This window comes from Blennius ocellaris (genome assembly GCF_963422515.1).
Source record: "Blennius ocellaris genome assembly, chromosome: 15".
NCBI lineage: Eukaryota > Metazoa > Chordata > Actinopteri > Blenniiformes > Blenniidae > Blennius > Blennius ocellaris.
In genome coordinates, this window is record NC_137664.1 from 18,556,565 (window position 1) to 18,574,459 (window position 17,895).

Genomic DNA, 17,895 nt, shown 5'->3' on the forward strand with positions numbered 1-17,895 from the left:
ATGAGCGTGTTGGGGGTGGCTGCGGGGATCGGACTCGGGGTCCTGGGCGCACAGCTTGTCACGCCGCAGGACGCGATGTGGAGGGCATCCCTCTGCGTCCTCGCCGGAGTCGCCCTCCTGGCGGCACGCTGGCTGCACCGGCTGCTCTTCTGCCCCCTGGAGATCCTCAAGTCAGCGGATGATGTGGGGTACATCGCCCGGGGCGGCCGCAGCAGAGCGCAGGCGGCCAACGAGGTGCGCAGGAGGCGGAAGGTGGGAGAACTGCCTCCGATCTACCCAAACGGCTGGTACCGGGTGCTGGACTCACACATGCTGCACAATGGAGACGTCAAAAATGTCTCCATTCTCGGTAGGATATTACTTTTAAATAACAAATGAAACTCTCATCTTCAGGACCGGTCCAGGATATCTTGGGGGCCCCAAGCAGGAATAGTCTCAGGGGCCCTACAGTGCATTAAATGAGTGGTTCTAAAAGTGTGGGCACCAGGTTTTGCCTTTTGAGTTTTGGTCTTGAGACAAAAAACCCCATCAGCTGCCCCATCGCACAGCATTGTGTGGCTGACTACCAATGGGGCCAATTGTTAAAGAAATTTCTATAAAATAAATTATGGATTACAATAAGTATTTCATGGTGGATCAGTTTTTAGCTCTCTCGCCTCACAGTGAGAAAGTCTCAGTTCAAATACTTACAGGCCTTTCTGTGTGGAGTTTGCATGTTGTGCTTGGGTTTCCTCCAGGTGCAGGCATGTGATGTTAACTGGTGACCCTAAATTGCCCCTAGATGTGGATGCAAGTGTTGTTGGTTGCTTGTTTCTCTGTGTTTGCTCCGCGATGGCCTGGTGACCTGTCAAGGGCGAATCCTGATCCTGCCCTCACTCATAGCTAGCGAGGATCGGTGGATGGATAGAAGGAAAGAAGGTAAAACTATCAATTATTGTAGTAAAACACACATTTTTCAGAATTACAAAGTAAAGCATGCAATAAATAATAGTTAAAACCATTGATGGAAATATGAAGAAAGTTAAAGTGCCCACCCCCGCACTCGAGGTCACAAAACACGCATGATAGCCAATCAGAATCTTGGAAAAAAATCACAACTTCAGAAATTGTGACATAAATATCCGCATAACCCCCTTTTGATGCAAACAAATACCCAGGCAGCTTTAGAATAGTCCCCCTTTCTCCTTTAGAATCCATTTTTCCTTCACCCCGTGACATCGTCCACGAAAGGTGTTAGAAAACTTCGGACCGCACTTCCACTAGGTGATGTAATAATAATCCGACAGCGGTGCAGGTTAGTGACGTCTGCCGTGGTGAAAAAACTACAAATTTCCAAAAATGGACTACAAAAAGTGCATTCCTACCACTTTCCCCTGTGCCTCTAACTGCTGATATAATCTCAAATATCACAAGATTTGAATCAAAATCACAGGAAAAGAGGCTCCAGGCTACGAGGAAGCAAAGTGAAACTGCTTCCAGGTGAATAAATAACCAATCAAGCTGACAATAGGCTGCACAACAAGTTTACTTTACTGCTTATTTACAACATCTGCATCACGTTCATAGTTGGGATATGTGTTTTAGTTTATTTTAAGTTGTTCAAGGCATATTATTGCATCGGTAACTTAGCATGATCTGTGTTGAGTCATCATGAGTTTCCCTGAACGCTCGGATGAACCCGTCCTTTTAAATTTTATCGCCATAAAGAATCGTGGGGCCGCATGAACTGGTCTCCTTTGGTAAAGGATGCATCAGTGTTTCCTAGGCTAAAGGAGGTTGTAAAGGAAGCATTGAGCTTCCTTTCATTAGCTTTTAGAGAATTTGAATGATCCTTATCATGGCAGCCACTTAAACACTTCCAGGGGTTAAGGAAAAGTGGATAGGAAAGGAGATAGGAGGGACTATTCAGTGGAGTTTTTCCAGATCTCCACTGTGGCCATAGTTTTTAGGAATCACCATTTGTGGAGACTAATAGCTGCGTTTATGTGTAAATGCAAGGCCCAATTGTTGAGAAATATCACAGTTTTTTTTTTAAACTTGGGTACCTGTAAACGTGGCCTGAATGTCATCAGTTGGTTTCTGTCAGGCAAACATGAAAAATGCTCACATGTCATTGTGTGAATTCACTTTGCGTCTATCGAGGGTCGGCTAGTGGCCATGGGGCCTCCAGCAGCCACTTCATTTACACAGGGAGAGCTGGATGTTTCACCTTTAAAGGGCATATTTAGAAAGAAAGACTGTTTGAGATATTTTTTCTTTCATGAAAAATCAAACATTTAGTATTTATCTTGTATTCTGTCCTGAGAAGTTTTTTGTTTTTTGTTTTTGTGAATTATTTATCCTACTGACAATAGCCCTCTGTTTGTTATGATTTATTTCAGTTTTTCACTGTGGTTCCAAAGATGTTGCCCGTGAAAGCAGAAAGTAAATCCCTCAGCCAGCAAGACATTAGAAGTGGTTACTAACAAAGCGCCTGAATAACCATAGTATTAAATCATGATGCGTGTCGCCGTTGTCACCACCGTTTTCACAGCGTGTCTTGTCGGCCACTCACAAGGTCACAGTGGGCGACCAGTGTTGGTTGTTTCTGCTTTGAATAAACCACACATTGCCGCCCTGGAATAATAGTTTATGTTGACCGTGACCTTGTGCAATCAATGAAAACTGATTGTTGATGAGAATTTACTGTCATCAGTAACTGTTGACTGGGATTTTCTTTTGGTTTGGTGACATTGTATTGGAAGTGAATATAAATTTCACTCAAAACTTCTCAGCAAGCCATAATGCTCAATTCAGATTATTTGCTGAGTTTATAATTTTCTAATTTGAGTGTGACCATCTGAATCCAGTGTGAACGGTATACCATTCTGAAATGACCAACATGAGCAGAAATGGGGGGGAAATATATCAGAAAACAGTTTTCAATGTCACTGTTTTAGCCTTTTCTCCTGTTTTGTTTTTTCCCCCATTTTAGCTTAGTTGTTTTAGCCCCTTTATGTGTTTTAGACAGTTTCACCATTTGTCATTATAGCAGTGTTAGCTTTCCTACATGTTTGATCTAGTTTCACAACTTGAGCCTTTTTAGGTCATTCCATTACCTCAGCTGTTTTGACTGCTTTAACCATTTATATTTCTCTTTCTACGTATCAAACATACATGTAAATGTGCTTCAATGGCTGTGAAGAAATAATGAAATCTGCCCATGTTGAATTTAACTCTCTAGTTTCATTTAAAAGCTTATTGAAGGCTTTGGTTATGAATCATGAAAACATTTACCAGCTGCTGTGAAAGTCATAAAACATATATAACAAACATCTTGTTGATTTAATTTCATCCCCTCTGACTGCATGATGAGACTCTTTCTTAAATATTTTCCAAATTGTTTCCCCTCCTTTTTTAAATTTTAGTATCAAATAACACAGCGTCTTTCGACTGACCTTCCCAGTGTTTGGCAGCTCAACCAGTCTTGGTTATGGCCGTTGCTAAGACGAGAGGAGGCCGCTCATATTACAATGTTTTGTATATGTTTTGACTATATGTACATTCATCTCTACCACAATGTTTGTCAGGGGCCGGTTCTGCATCAGACTGCTTAGTAACGCTTTCTCCGTGAACAAAGACTCAAGCACCTCAGACAAGCTTCGACCTGCTTCTGTGATTAGAAGACGGAAGGAGACGTTTGAGACTCTTTTTGGGGTCCTTGTCCACATCTGGCTGGTTTGAAGCCGTCACACACAAGGGAAATAACCCAGCCTTCATTTAGGCGCTCATCAATTAGGTTGGATCAGCTTCCTCAGGTCCTGTTTACATGCTGTTTCAAGTGAAAACGCTTCACTTTCACGTTTTGGTTTCAGAAACGTTTCATGGCAACATTTTGAAAACATGGAAAAGGCTGAAACGCTGAAACTGATGTAGTGAGCATGCCAGGTTACAAGTTCGGGGCTGAACAACATGCTATAACCATTAATAATAGTTGGAATACAGACATTAGTATATACAGACGACCAAGTTGTACTGCTATTACAGGTGACTATCAAGTATAAAACTACCAAGTCCCAGGAGAATGTGAATGTTTTCGAAAAGTTGTGTTTTCAATGACTCCGAGCATCATCGTGTAAACAGACACTCAAAACCCAACAAAGAGTTTCTGTTTTCATCTAAACGGGGGCTGAGGTCACAGTATGACTTGTGGCTCTTTAGTCCGGCTTTAAGCACCATTTGTTGGGTACGGGGGCTCTGTCCAGGGCCACAACTCACCGGGAAGCCACATTTTCAAATTAAACTTTGGTTTATTTGTGAGTTAATTACCTTTATAACTAAAGAGATGTTTTTTTTTAGCACTTTACAAAAGGAAATTTGATCCATTGCAGTGTGAACTGCAAGAAAGAGCAAGCCTTTGCTAATGTGCTCAAAGTAAATGAATCTTCAAGGAAGACTTTTGACTTTGATAGAGAATGAAAGACGTACAAACATCTACTCAGTAAAACAACATGGCGGCTGGGAGACAAAGGGAAGAAACATTTTCCAGTCATCTATCCCTAATTTGTTGGGTTTCTCTGTGAAAAGCACCGAGAAATTACTGTTTTATGAGGTGCTATAGAAAAAAAGTTGAATTGAATTGAACTGAATCTAGTTAGAAGCCACATTCCACGTTTCACCACCTGAAGTGAAAGTCGAGCATTTTTTTAACACAATTACATAATTGTTTGGGATTTATGGGGAACTTCAGATCATTCTACAGTTAAAACACAATATCTGTACTCCAGTCATATGTTTGTTGCATTGAGGACTCATTTTCATGTCTTTATGGTGATTGACAGTCTCTGTTTGCTCTTTGAGCTTCATTAAAATGAGCTACCTCATCACTAGAGCCTCTAAAGCGTCCCCCCTCCTCCCCCCCGTCTCCACGCTGTTTGATATGCAGCGGACCCAAAGCTTAAATGCAGCTCACGCTGACGCTCCACTCCTTGGTAATTAAATCGAAAATGCATTTTAAATGTTGTTATTCTCATCTGCTATACGGGACTTGATCCCGTCTGTTTGATCTCTTCACGGTGTTTCTTTTGAGTTTGAGTTGAAAACGCTTTCAAAGAGCGAGGGGCGCTTTCATGTGCCTGCTGCATCCCCTGACAACAAACCCACACACAAACAGCAGGCGAAAGGTTTTACACCTGAGAAATAGACATCCAACACCACAAAGCTGCACCTGCTCCTGCAGGAACATCACGCCTGTCGTCAAAACGATGGACGCCTTCCTCTCCAACGATCGTCACACGATTCTTCATTTAGCTCGAGAATCATTAAATAAGCAAAATCATAAAAAAATCAGACATGTGCACTCCATGCACGGGTTTTCGCATGAAACACAACATGTGAAAGTGCCTCTTGGATCACCTCTTTACCGTCCTGCTTATTCCTGCTGAGTTGGTGCATGAATGAAATGAATGAGTGGATGTGTCTGGGCTTTTTACCACTTAACCCAGAAACAATGGCAGTAACTGTTTTTTGGCCCCAAAGAAGAAAGTTTAAAGGCCAGCGCTCACCTTGACTCCGTGTCACTCGGGACATCAAATGAAGCCAAACTAACAACCACGTTAAGACACTGAAAAATGAAACTGTAGCTTCATGAAGTTTTTGATCTCATGTTGGCTTTTTGCAATACACATGTTCTCTAGGAATCTCAATAGAAAGTAGTTTTTTTGTTTTGTTTTGTTTTTTTAAGTCATCCCTTACGTTCTCCTGTCTCTCCCATCTTGTATTCCAGCACCCTGCACTCCCACCCTGACATTTCACTGTCCCACATTCTCTTGATCCGTATCACAACTTGGCTCGGGCTTCCCGTCTGCATCCTGCTGCGAGAGGCTGAAGTGTCACCCGCCGAACTTTTCTCAGCAGTCATCCAATTTCGTCATATATTGAATTCTGCCAACTGTATCGTTTCCCCTGAGCGGTGGTGTGACTGAGCTCTACCTCTCGCACTACTTTTAGTCCACGCAGCATGGTGCTGTGTCACCCTTGACTTTAGATTTCTCTGAATTGTGCGGTGGCCTGACTCAGCGCTTGTGGAGCTGCTTCAGCTGTCACTCTAGACCTCGGCTCACCAGAAGGCACTAATCTGGGTGCAATCCGAGCTCTGCTAAAAGGGATTTGGACATTTCCAATTCTGCTGCCATCGGGTGTCACAACTCAAAAAGACATTGCGGCAGGTAGCATGGCACACTATTAATTTAGCTGCATTTTTTTTTTTTTTCCATTTTGCACAATTTGGGGATTAATGACTTTGGTTGCCCGGTTTTAAAGCTATCTTGTACCTCTTTAATGTGCATTTTCTTGAAATTGTGCAGCTCTGTGAATATTGTATGTCTCATTGGTCATGCCTAACAGATTCACATGTTTGTAATTTTGATTGAAAGTAATAATCTCATACCTGAATTCACAATCATAGTCAGGATTAAAGTTGGTGTGGCAGGGTTGATTGTCACATGTTTAACAGTTGTTGATTTAAGTACAAAATAACTGACATTAAAAGGGTCATATTATATAGCTTTTCAGCACTTTCAGATTGTATTCAAAATGTATTGACTCAAATCCAGCTTTTCATCCATTTGAGTATATTGGCTCATAGGAGCTGCATTCAGAATCTGCTGTGTCTACGTGAGCTGGACTGTCTCCACCCACACATGCCTATCTTAGGATAAGCAGGAAGTACTTCCTCTCGTGGTGCCATGTGCCAGAGCAGAGCTGCCTAATTGTGGGAGGAGTCAAAGGGAGGGCCAACATTGACTGGGATTAGCTTAAACCCCTGGTGACACTATATAGGGTTTGATTTCTGAGTCGATCATTGGAGCGACACATTTTGTAAAAATGAAACAAGCCAGGGAGAGAGTTGACAGACTCTCTTCACTTCTGGGGCGTCAGGGACAATTATTACTGTTAGAAAAACATTAGAAAGTGAATTTTGCATAATATGACCCCTTTAAAAATGTGAACGTATAAAAACAAGGGTGAATAATTCTGTTATTGTTTGGATGGGATAATGAACAGAAAAAATTTGGAAAGGGAATTTTTTTTTTTTTTAAGGGATCATTTATCTGTTGGAAAACCAGATACATTTTGCATAATACAACCCATCTAAAGGGATGAAATGACCCAGATTGAAAGGACATGACTTGTATCTGTCTCTTTCTTTCTAATGTTCAGCTTTAGTGGCTTCATGGTCATTTTGCACCTCTGTGAGAGTTTCATGTCTCCTCGTGGTAATTTTGAGTATTTTCAGAATCATTATGCTTCCATCAGTGGTCATTTTGTGTGAAGTTACATGGAACTAATACTCATGCGGACAGCGAGTTGTTCTCTCTACTCAAAAAACCTGGTTATTACTTGCATCTCCTGTTCATGTACTCATCTTTACTGTACTGAATGTCCTAGGAGAGGAAGTGGCGGTGTTTCGGGGCGAGGACGGAAAAGCCTACGTGCTGGATGCCTACTGCCCCCACCTGGGCGCCAACCTGGCCGTGGGAGGACGGGTGTTCGGAAGCTGCATCGAGTGCCCATTCCACGGATGGCAGTTTCGAGGAAATGATGGGAAGTGTGAGAAGATTCCCTACTCGGAGAAAGGTACAGAAGGCGGCTGATGTCCACTGAATAGTAATTTCATGAAGCAAAATATACATCGTTATTGTATGATGTGGAGTCTTGATTAAAAAGCTTTTGAAAATAGCCATTTAAATCTATAAAGATATCCTAAGATTGGACTTTTAGCTGTTGTTTCAAAAGAAAGGCTTTTAGAGGTCTGGTTCTGTTGTATTGGTACTGTAATATTCAATAGTTTCTCTTGAATACACACACCTTGAGGAACATGAATATTTAAAGAAAATTTACTGCAAATATGTACCTTTGTTTCTGCATAAAGTTGACCAACCATCTGTCCCGAAGGTGTCACCAAAGGGAAAAAAACCCACAGAAGTGAAGATAAAAACGAAAAGAAGATTAAAAAAATCTGGATTTCATTCTTTTCTCCAGTGCCAGAGTTTGCCAAGGTGCGTTGCTGGACGAGCTGTGAAGTCAACAAGCAGATTCTAGTCTGGTTTCACTGTGACGGAGAAGGGCCTGAGTGGAGCGTGCCCGAGCAGGGGGAGATCACACAGGGCGAGTGGGTTTACCGAGGCAGAACCGAGCATTTCATCAATGCTCACATACAGGTGGGAGCAATCAATCCACTTTCATTACTGTTTCTTTCCAAATGTACTCAATGAGACGAGAAAAAAACAACATCTTTTTATAGAAACGACCTCCAGACACAGAGATGGCTGCCGCTTACCTCAGCTATTAGGAGAGAGTAAAGAAAGAGTAGAGAAAAGCACAGAAAATAACACGGGGAAGCAATCAACTCTGCACAGTTTGAAGGCAGCCCGATTTATAAATCAGAGACTTTTCGCGCCACCCTGCAGAGACAGAAAGGAGAAAGAACGTACTCAAGAATGAGAAAATACTGAATGAATAAATGTATGAAGTTGAAGAAGGAGGAGGGAAGCTTTGTTTATTAAGATTGCCCTTCAATCCGAACTTATAGCAGGATAACCCTCTACAGCATGACTTTTTATTTTAGAATGTAAAAACGATTGAGAGCTTTGAGGTCTCTAATAATGTATAATTCACAAACATTTAGGGTTTATTACCTGAGGGCAACATTTTCTACGATGATACGAAAGCATCAAGGTTTTCAATCATACATTTTTTATTGACACGATGAAACACAAACGAGATACATTACAATAATCTTACAGCCATACTGATGTGTGTTACTCATATAACTGACCTCAGACTATCACTTGACATTCTGGGGGTCACGCTTCCTCACCATCACTCTCATCCTCAAGTTCACCGTCCGTACTGTCCACTGGACTGACCCCAACATCCGTAGTTAAGAGTCCTGTGGGTGTCCACTTCCATTCATAGTAGATAGTACATCAATAATATTGCATCTGTTGCTCATTGTCCAATGGAGTACATGTTTAGTAGTCGGTATAATCACCAAAAGTCCTACATCTGCATCATGCTGCAACACGTGAAAAAATACGAAACACATTTTTACTATATAAACAGAACAAAACATGTTTAAAGCATCACACGATTTTTGTTTTACAGGTTTGTTCATCTCTACACATTTTTAAATTCAATATCTTTTTATTAACATTTTCTCATTATAACAAATGTGCAGTGCTGGATAATCATTACAGAGACATGAGATAGACGTGGGTGTATATCAATCACATCATGCACAAATGAGATGTATAAAAACATAAAGAAGAAAAAAGGAGGGGAAAAAAATGAAAAAAGAACAAAATAATCCCTCCCATGTCATTGCCAGATTACTCTAGTCTCAGCTCTCAGTTTCACCCCCCCTCTGGTGCAAATCTTCATGTAAAGTGAGCTTATGTGAGCGATGCCGACTTGTGACTTGTAAACAGAGCGTGAGACGGGGCAAAAGGGACTGCTAAGGTGGGGGAAGAAAAAGGAAAAAAGGGGGGAAAAGGAGGAAGAGAGGAGGGAGGAACAAAGGCACTTTTTTAACTATTTACAAAGAAATGAAGTTTATTTCTGCACACAAAACTGACAGATGATTGCGTCTTAGATTTGTCCAACACAAATATTGCAATAAAAAGAAGACAGAAGCTATTTTTCCAGACTCTCTCTCCATTCTATTAGAGTCTTGCCAGAGGCTGGACAGTACCATTTCACCTTTATTTGAGTGTGTCCAGTGCTCTTGTTCTTTGAGCGGCCGCACATTTTACATGTGTAGTGATAGTCCTTCCTTGAAAGGTGGCTTTTTTGGTGTCTCCCCCCTCTCCATGGCTTCTCATCTTCAAGTGCTGCCCTCTTGTGCCTCCATTTTAATTGACAGTTCACATAAGAAGGCAACACGTCTTGTGTCGATGCAGCGGAACCTGAAGATGAAGAGGGGACAGAGGGAGGGTGACGAAGGTCTGTTGGGGAGACAGATGGTGGTGCTGGTGGAGGTTGGTGCAGCTGATGCTGAGGCCAAGCGGGTGGTTGCAGCTGTTGACTCTGCCCAAGGCAGGACCAAGCAGGTGAAGTGGCTGCTGGTGTGGAAACATGGACCAGGCAGGTGGTGGCTGCTGGTGCTAGTATCCTTGGTGCTAGTATCATTGGTGCTAGTATCCTTGGTACTAGTATCCTTGGAAGAAAGACACAATCATTAGAAATGATGCCTGGACACATGTGAGTACTTTGTGTCGAGGTCACTTCATGTCATCTGATGACCAGAATGAACAGGTTCACTATGCTGAACATCAATAATCCCCTCTTTGGTACTGTTTCTAATTGACAAGGTTAGCAGCTGAAACTCTGGCAATGATTTGATCAGTTGTATTCTTATTCTGTAGGTTTTTTCAGTGCATGGTGCTTAAAAATGTGGCCCAAATTGCTCATGGAAACTCTGAAAAATTCTGTAACATGTTATTCACTGCATGTACAAATGAATAATTTCTATGTTTAGTGCCTGTAAAACATTCTTGTTCAATCCTTCATTACCTGAGATGATGGATGAGTGGAGTCACCATGGCCAGAGGGACTGTGAGGAGGGGAAGTGTCCATGGTGTCCCACAGTGGGCTGCTTCAGGTGGTCTCTCACAGAGATCAGCTGATCACTGATTGTGACATCAGGACATTCCTCCTGCAGATCTGGTCCAATGATGTCCAGCTCACTGTCCTGTTGGGGAGCAGGTCTCCCTGTTGGACTGTGAGAGAAGGTGTTCCACAGTGATGGTTTGCCTGTTGTAAACAAACAAAAACACACAAACAACACATTGAGAAAAGCAAAGAAAAGGGAAGGATGTTTTTGTGAATGAGCAGAATACACATGTTTTGTTTTTTTTACCAAGTCTATCTCTGTCTTTCCTCTCCTCTCCTTTATCCTCTCCTCTCCTCTCCTCTCCTCTCCTCTCTTCTCTTCTCCACTTCTGATTCTGGTTTCTACAAAGTTTCTCCCTGTTGGGGGAGTTTTTCTTCCCGCAGTCACAAACAAACCTGCTTGCTTTCTATTTTCTCTATAAAAGCACGTTGGAATGACTGTAATGTATTTAAAAATGTCTTCTTTTTAATAATAAACAAATACACATGGTTGAACCCAGCCCAGAATACACACTGGGCTGTCAGAGAAGAAAGATTAAATTTTTTATTAAAGAAATAAGATCTGTCTTTGAGATTTATCATGTTTTATTATTATAAAATATATTATATATTATAATTGAGTATAATAATAATAAGTAGAAGTAAAACTGAAGTAGAAGTAGAAGAAGAAGAAGAAAAAGAAGTTATTTATATTATATTAAAATAATAATTATAACGATAACGATAATGTGACCATCTATCACCCTGTGACAAGATAAGGCCCTGAACTCTTTCGTATTATTTTAGAAAACTCAGAAAATCATCGTGATATTAGTTTGGATTAACTGAAAACTGAAAACACAATGAAACAGTAGCAATAAATTCAGTATAAGTGATTAATGTTTCTGGACTTTCAACCCTTGAAAAGCCAGTTTAATCAAACAATGTCACACAGGAATCATTTCAAAAGTGACCAAATAATGTCTTGCTTTATTATAAACAAAAACAAAAATGATTGTCACCAATAAACAACAGAAAAGGCTCGGCTAAGCCGGCATGATAAAAGTTTTTTAACCTGTGACTCTTCATAGAGAAAAAATAAACGCGTATGGATCGTAATAATAATAATAATAATGGTAATGATCATAAATGATAACATGCAATATTACTATGAAATCCATACACTATATAATTTGTATACATTACACATACTTTATACACATACGAAACATTACACGAGATATACGTCTTTATTTTTTGAGTACAGTCGCCATAATAAAAGAGCAAATTAACGTAACCTATTGTTGCGTACAATATTGCACATGCACGCACCAATAAGAAGAGTATAGAAGTCTTCTATGGAGTGGGCACATTGCGATCGATCGGAGAATAAATAATGCTTATTAAATCATAATCCACCGACGGTTCGATAACGTCCCGCGAGCAGAATGAAAAGTGAAGGGAATTCAGTTAAATATTCCTCGTACAGTCCAAGACATAATATACATGTTTGCATACAAGTATATATGTATGCATACAGGACATATCGATAACGATGTCTACTTATAGATATATACATTTATATTTAAAAGTGAACCACCGCCGATTTTTTTCGGGATTCATAATCGCGCAATTATGAATTATGAAGCAGTTATGATATTAGGAGCGACTATGACGGTAGTATGACAACACGAAACTGAATTAGACTTAGGGAAAAGAACAACAATGAACTCACTGGACGTACCTTTTAGTTGTCTTCCCTTTTCCTCTCCTCCTCGAGTGTTCTGCAGGCGCGTCTCAGGGGGGCGGAGTTTTGATGACATGACGTTTGTACCACGTGACCCGTTAGGACCTGTTAGGACTGCTCTCGGCTTTCTAAGCACTTTGTCAGGACTTGATTAGGAGTTGTTAGGACTTCAAACAGAGCGTGCACGAGGAGAACTGGGCTCGTGCATGTCTCTCGCACGCGTTTTAGTAGGCGTTCCGTCTCGGGAGCAGGTACAACGTTGCGCATGCGCATACGCATTTTTTCAAACGGTGGAGAGGGCGGTACACCTTTAATCTATCATTAATCTGAAAGTATAAACTGCTATAAACCATTAATGTGTAGTTGTAAAGTGTTAATCTGAAGGTTTAAACTGATCAGTTGAAGCAGTAAAGTGTTAAAGTGAAGGTCGGGTCCCACCATGAGCTAGACTGGTTTCAGCTCTCATACACATAAAATACACTCTGCTCCTTTATCACATTGTGCAACTTCGGTTGCGCATATACTAAAATGGAACCATACAGAGTAGATTAGCATGGCCCCGCAAGGAAGAGACATGTAAATTCGTCAAGTTCCTCACTTTTACAAAAACTCTTTTAACCAAATTGTTTACCAAATACTATTTTTCAGTGATTTTAGTGTAAACAGCTCTACCACGTCTATGGTGGGAATAAAAACGGCAGCCGTGGGGGAAGAAAAGGGAAAAAAGGGGGGAAAAGGAGGAAGAGAGGAGGGAGGAACAAAGGGATTTTTTTAACTATTTACAAAGAAATTAAGTTTATTTCTGCACACAAAACTGACAGATGATTGCGTCTTAGATTTGTCCAACACAAATATTGCAATAAAAAGAAGACAGAAGCTATTTTTCCAGACTCTCTCTCCATTCTATTAGAGTCTTGCCAGAGGCTGGACAGTACCATTTCACCTTTATTTGAGTGTGTCCAGTGCTCTTGTTCTTTGAGCGGCCGCACATTTTACATGTGTAGTGATAGTCCTTCCTTGAAAGGTGGCTTTTTTGGTGTCTCCCCCCTCTCCATGGCTTCTCATCTTCAAGTGCTGCCCTCTTGTGCCTCCATTTTAATTGACAGTTCACATAAGAAGGCAACACGTCTTGTGTCGATGCAGCGGAACCTGAAGATGAAGAGGGGACAGAGGGAGGGTGACGAAGGTCTGTTGGGGAGACAGATGGTGGTGCTGGTGGAGGTTGGTGCAGCTGATGCTGAGGCCAAGCGGGTGGTTGCAGCTGTTGACTCTGCCCAAGGCAGGACCAAGCAGGTGAAGTGGCTGCTGGTGTGGAAACATGGACCAGGCAGGTGGTGGCTGCTGGTGCTAGTATCCTTGGTGCTAGTATCATTGGTGCTAGTATCCTTGGTACTAGTATCCTTGGAAGAAAGACACAATCATTAGAAATGATGCCTGGACACATGTGAGTACTTTGTGTCGAGGTCACTTCATGTCATCTGATGACCAGAATGAACAGGTTCACTATGCTGAACATCAATAATCCCCTCTTTGGTACTGTTTCTAATTGACAAGGTTAGCAGCTGAAACTCTGGCAATGATTTGATCAGTTGTATTCTTATTCTGTAGGTTTTTTCAGTGCATGGTGCTTAAAAATGTGGCCCAAATTGCTCATGGAAACTCTGAAAAATTCTGTAACATGTTATTCACTGCATGTACAAATGAATAATTTCTATGTTTAGTGCCTGTAAAACATTCTTGTTCAATCCTTCATTACCTGAGATGATGGATGAGTGGAGTCACCATGGCCAGAGGGACTGTGAGGAGGGGAAGTGTCCATGGTGTCCCACAGTGGGCTGCTTCAGGTGGTCTCTCACAGAGATCAGCTGATCACTGATTGTGACATCAGGACATTCCTCCTGCAGATCTGGTCCAATGATGTCCAGCTCACTGTCCTGTTGGGGAGCAGGTCTCCCTGTTGGACTGTGAGAGAAGGTGTTCCACAGTGATGGTTTGCCTGTTGTAAACAAACAAAAACACACAAACAACACATTGAGAAAAGCAAAGAAAAGGGAAGGATGTTTTTGTGAATGAGCAGAATACACATGTTTTGTTTTTTTTACCAAGTCTATCTCTGTCTTTCCTCTCCTCTCCTTTATCCTCTCCTCTCCTCTCCTCTCCTCTCTTCTCTTCTCCACTTCTGATTCTGGTTTCTACAAAGTTTCTCCCTGTTGGGGGAGTTTTTCTTTCCGCAGTCACAAACAAACCTGCTTGCTTTCTATTTTCTCTATAAAAGCACGTTGGAATGACTGTAATGTATTTAAAAATGTCTTCTCTTTAATAATAAACAAATACACATGGTTGAACCCAGCCCAGAATACACACTGGGCTGTCAGAGAAGAAAGATTACATTTTTTATTAAAGAAATAAGATCTGTCTTTGAGATTTATCATGTTTTATTATTATAAAATATATTATATATTATAATTGAGTATAATAATAATAAGTAGAAGTAAAACTGAAGTAGAAGTAGAAGAAGAAGAAGAAAAAGAAGTTATTTATATTATATTAAAATAATAATTATAACGATAATGTGACCATCTATCACCCTGTGACAAGATAAGGCCCTGAACTCTTTCGTATTATTTTAGAAAACTCAGAAAATCATCGTGATATTAGTTTGGATTAACTAAAAACTGAAAACACAATGAAACAGTAGCAATAAATTCAGTATAAGTGATTAATGTTTCTGGACTTTCAACCCTTGAAAAGCCAGTTTAATCAAACAATGTCACACAGGAATCATTTCAAAAGTGACCAAATAATGTCTTGCTTTATTATAAACAAAAACAAAAATGATTGTCACCAATAAACAACAGAAAAGGCTCGGCTAAGCCGGCATGATAAAAGTTTTTTAACCTGTGACTCTTCATAGAGAAAAAATAAACGCGTATGGATCGTAATAATAATAATAATAATGGTAATGATCATAAATGATAATATGCAATATTACTATGAAATCCATACACTATATAATTTGTATACATTACACATACTTTATACACATACGAAACATTACACGAGATATACGTCTTTATTTTTTGAGTACAGTCGCCATAATAAAAGAGCAAATTAACGTAACCTATTGTTGCGTACAATATTGCACATGCACGCACCAATAAGAAGAGTATAGAAGTCTTCTATGGAGTGGGCACATTGCGATCGATCGGAGAATAAATAATGCTTATTAAATCATAATCCACCGACGGTTCGATAACGTCCCGCGAGCAGAATGAAAAGTGAAGGGAATTCAGTTAAATATTCCTCGTACAGTCCAAGACATAATATACATGTTTGCATACAAGTATATATGTATGCATACAGGACATATCGATAACGATGTCTACTTATAGATATATACATTTATATTTAAAAGTGAACCACCGCCGATTTTTTTCGGGATTCATAATCGCGCAATTATGAATTATGAAGCAGTTATGATATTAGGAGCGACTATGACGGTAGTATGACAACACGAAACTGAATTAGACTTAGGGAAAAGAACAACAATGAACTCACTGGACGTACCTTTTAGTTGTCTTCCCTTTTCCTCTCCTCCTCGAGTGTTCTGCAGGCGCGTCTCAGGGGGGCGGAGTTTTGATGACATGACGTTTGTACCACGTGACCCGTTAGGACCTGTTAGGACTGCTCTCGGCTTTCTAAGCACTTTGTCAGGACTTGATTAGGAGTTGTTAGGACTTCAAACAGAGCGTGCACGAGGAGAACTGGGCTCGTGCATGTCTCTCGCACGCGTTTTAGTAGGCGTTCCGTCTCGGGAGCAGGTACAACGTTGCGCATGCGCATACGCATTTTTTCAAACGGTGGAGAGGGCGGTACACCTTTAATCTATCATTAATCTGAAAGTATAAACTGCTATAAACCATTAATGTGTAGTTGTAAAGTGTTAATCTGAAGGTGGTTTAAACTGATCAGTTGAAGCAGTAAAGTGTTAAAGTGAAGGTCGGGTCCCACCATGAGCTAGACTGGTTTCAGCTCTCATACACATAAAATACACTCTGCTCCTTTATCACATTGTGCAACTTCGGTTGCGCATATACTAAAATGGAACCATACAGAGTAGATTAGCATGGCCCCGCAAGGAAGAGACATGTAAATTCGTCAAGTTCCTCACTTTTACAAAAACTCTTTTAACCAAATTGTTTACCAAATACTATTTTTCAGTGATTTTAGTGTAAACAGCTCTACCACGTCTATGGTGGGAATAAAAACGGCAGCCGTGGGGGAAGAAAAGGGAAAAAAGGGGGGAAAAGGAGGAAGAGAGGAGGGAGGAACAAAGGGATTTTTTTAACTATTTACAAAGAAATTAAGTTTATTTCTGCACACAAAACTGACAGATGATTGCGTCTTAGATTTGTCCAACACAAATATTGCAATAAAAAGAAGACAGAAGCTATTTTTCCAGACTCTCTCTCCATTCTATTAGAGTCTTGCCAGAGGCTGGACAGTACCATTTCACCTTTATTTGAGTGTGTCCAGTGCTCTTGTTCTTTGAGCGGCCGCACATTTTACATGTGTAGTGATAGTCCTTCCTTGAAAGGTGGCTTTTTTGGTGTCTCCCCCCTCTCCATGGCTTCTCATCTTCAAGTGCTGCCCTCTTGTGCCTCCATTTTAATTGACAGTTCACATAAGAAGGCAACACGTCTTGTGTCGATGCAGCGGAACCTGAAGATGAAGAGGGGACAGAGGGAGGGTGACGAAGGTCTGTTGGGGAGACAGATGGTGGTGCTGGTGGAGGTTGGTGCAGCTGATGCTGAGGCCAAGCGGGTGGTTGCAGCTGTTGACTCTGCCCAAGGCAGGACCAAGCAGGTGAAGTGGCTGCTGGTGTGGAAACATGGACCAGGCAGGTGGTGGCTGCTGGTGCTAGTATCCTTGGTGCTAGTATCATTGGTGCTAGTATCCTTGGTACTAGTATCCTTGGAAGAAAGACACAATCATTAGAAATGATGCCTGGACACATGTGAGTACTTTGTGTCGAGGTCACTTCATGTCATCTGATGACCAGAATGAACAGGTTCACTATGCTGAACATCAATAATCCCCTCTTTGGTACTGTTTCTAATTGACAAGGTTAGCAGCTGAAACTCTGGCAATGATTTGATCAGTTGTATTCTTATTCTGTAGGTTTTTTCAGTGCATGGTGCTTAAAAATGTGGCCCAAATTGCTCATGGAAACTCTGAAAAATTCTGTAACATGTTATTCACTGCATGTACAAATGAATAATTTCTATGTTTAGTGCCTGTAAAACATTCTTGTTCAATCCTTCATTACCTGAGATGATGGATGAGTGGAGTCACCATGGCCAGAGGGACTGTGAGGAGGGGAAGTGTCCATGGTGTCCCACAGTGGGCTGCTTCAGGTGGTCTCTCACAGAGATCAGCTGATCACTGATTGTGACATCAGGACATTCCTCCTGCAGATCTGGTCCAATGATGTCCAGCTCACTGTCCTGTTGGGG

General features: G+C 41.1%; 1 protein-coding gene across 1 annotated transcript in view; it reads left to right on the top strand.

The window, feature by feature from the left end:
• Window positions 1-17,895, top strand: part of LOC308140257 (cholesterol 7-desaturase nvd) — a gene marked incomplete at both ends in the record, with an annotated part of 58,859 nt that continues 40,964 nt past the window's right edge. The window contains 3 exons of the mRNA XM_080509942.1: window positions 1-349; window positions 7,429-7,617; window positions 8,023-8,201. Of these exons, the coding sequence (XP_080366068.1) occupies window positions 1-349; window positions 7,429-7,617; window positions 8,023-8,201 (717 nt within the window). The remainder of the gene's footprint in view (window positions 350-7,428; window positions 7,618-8,022; window positions 8,202-17,895) is intronic.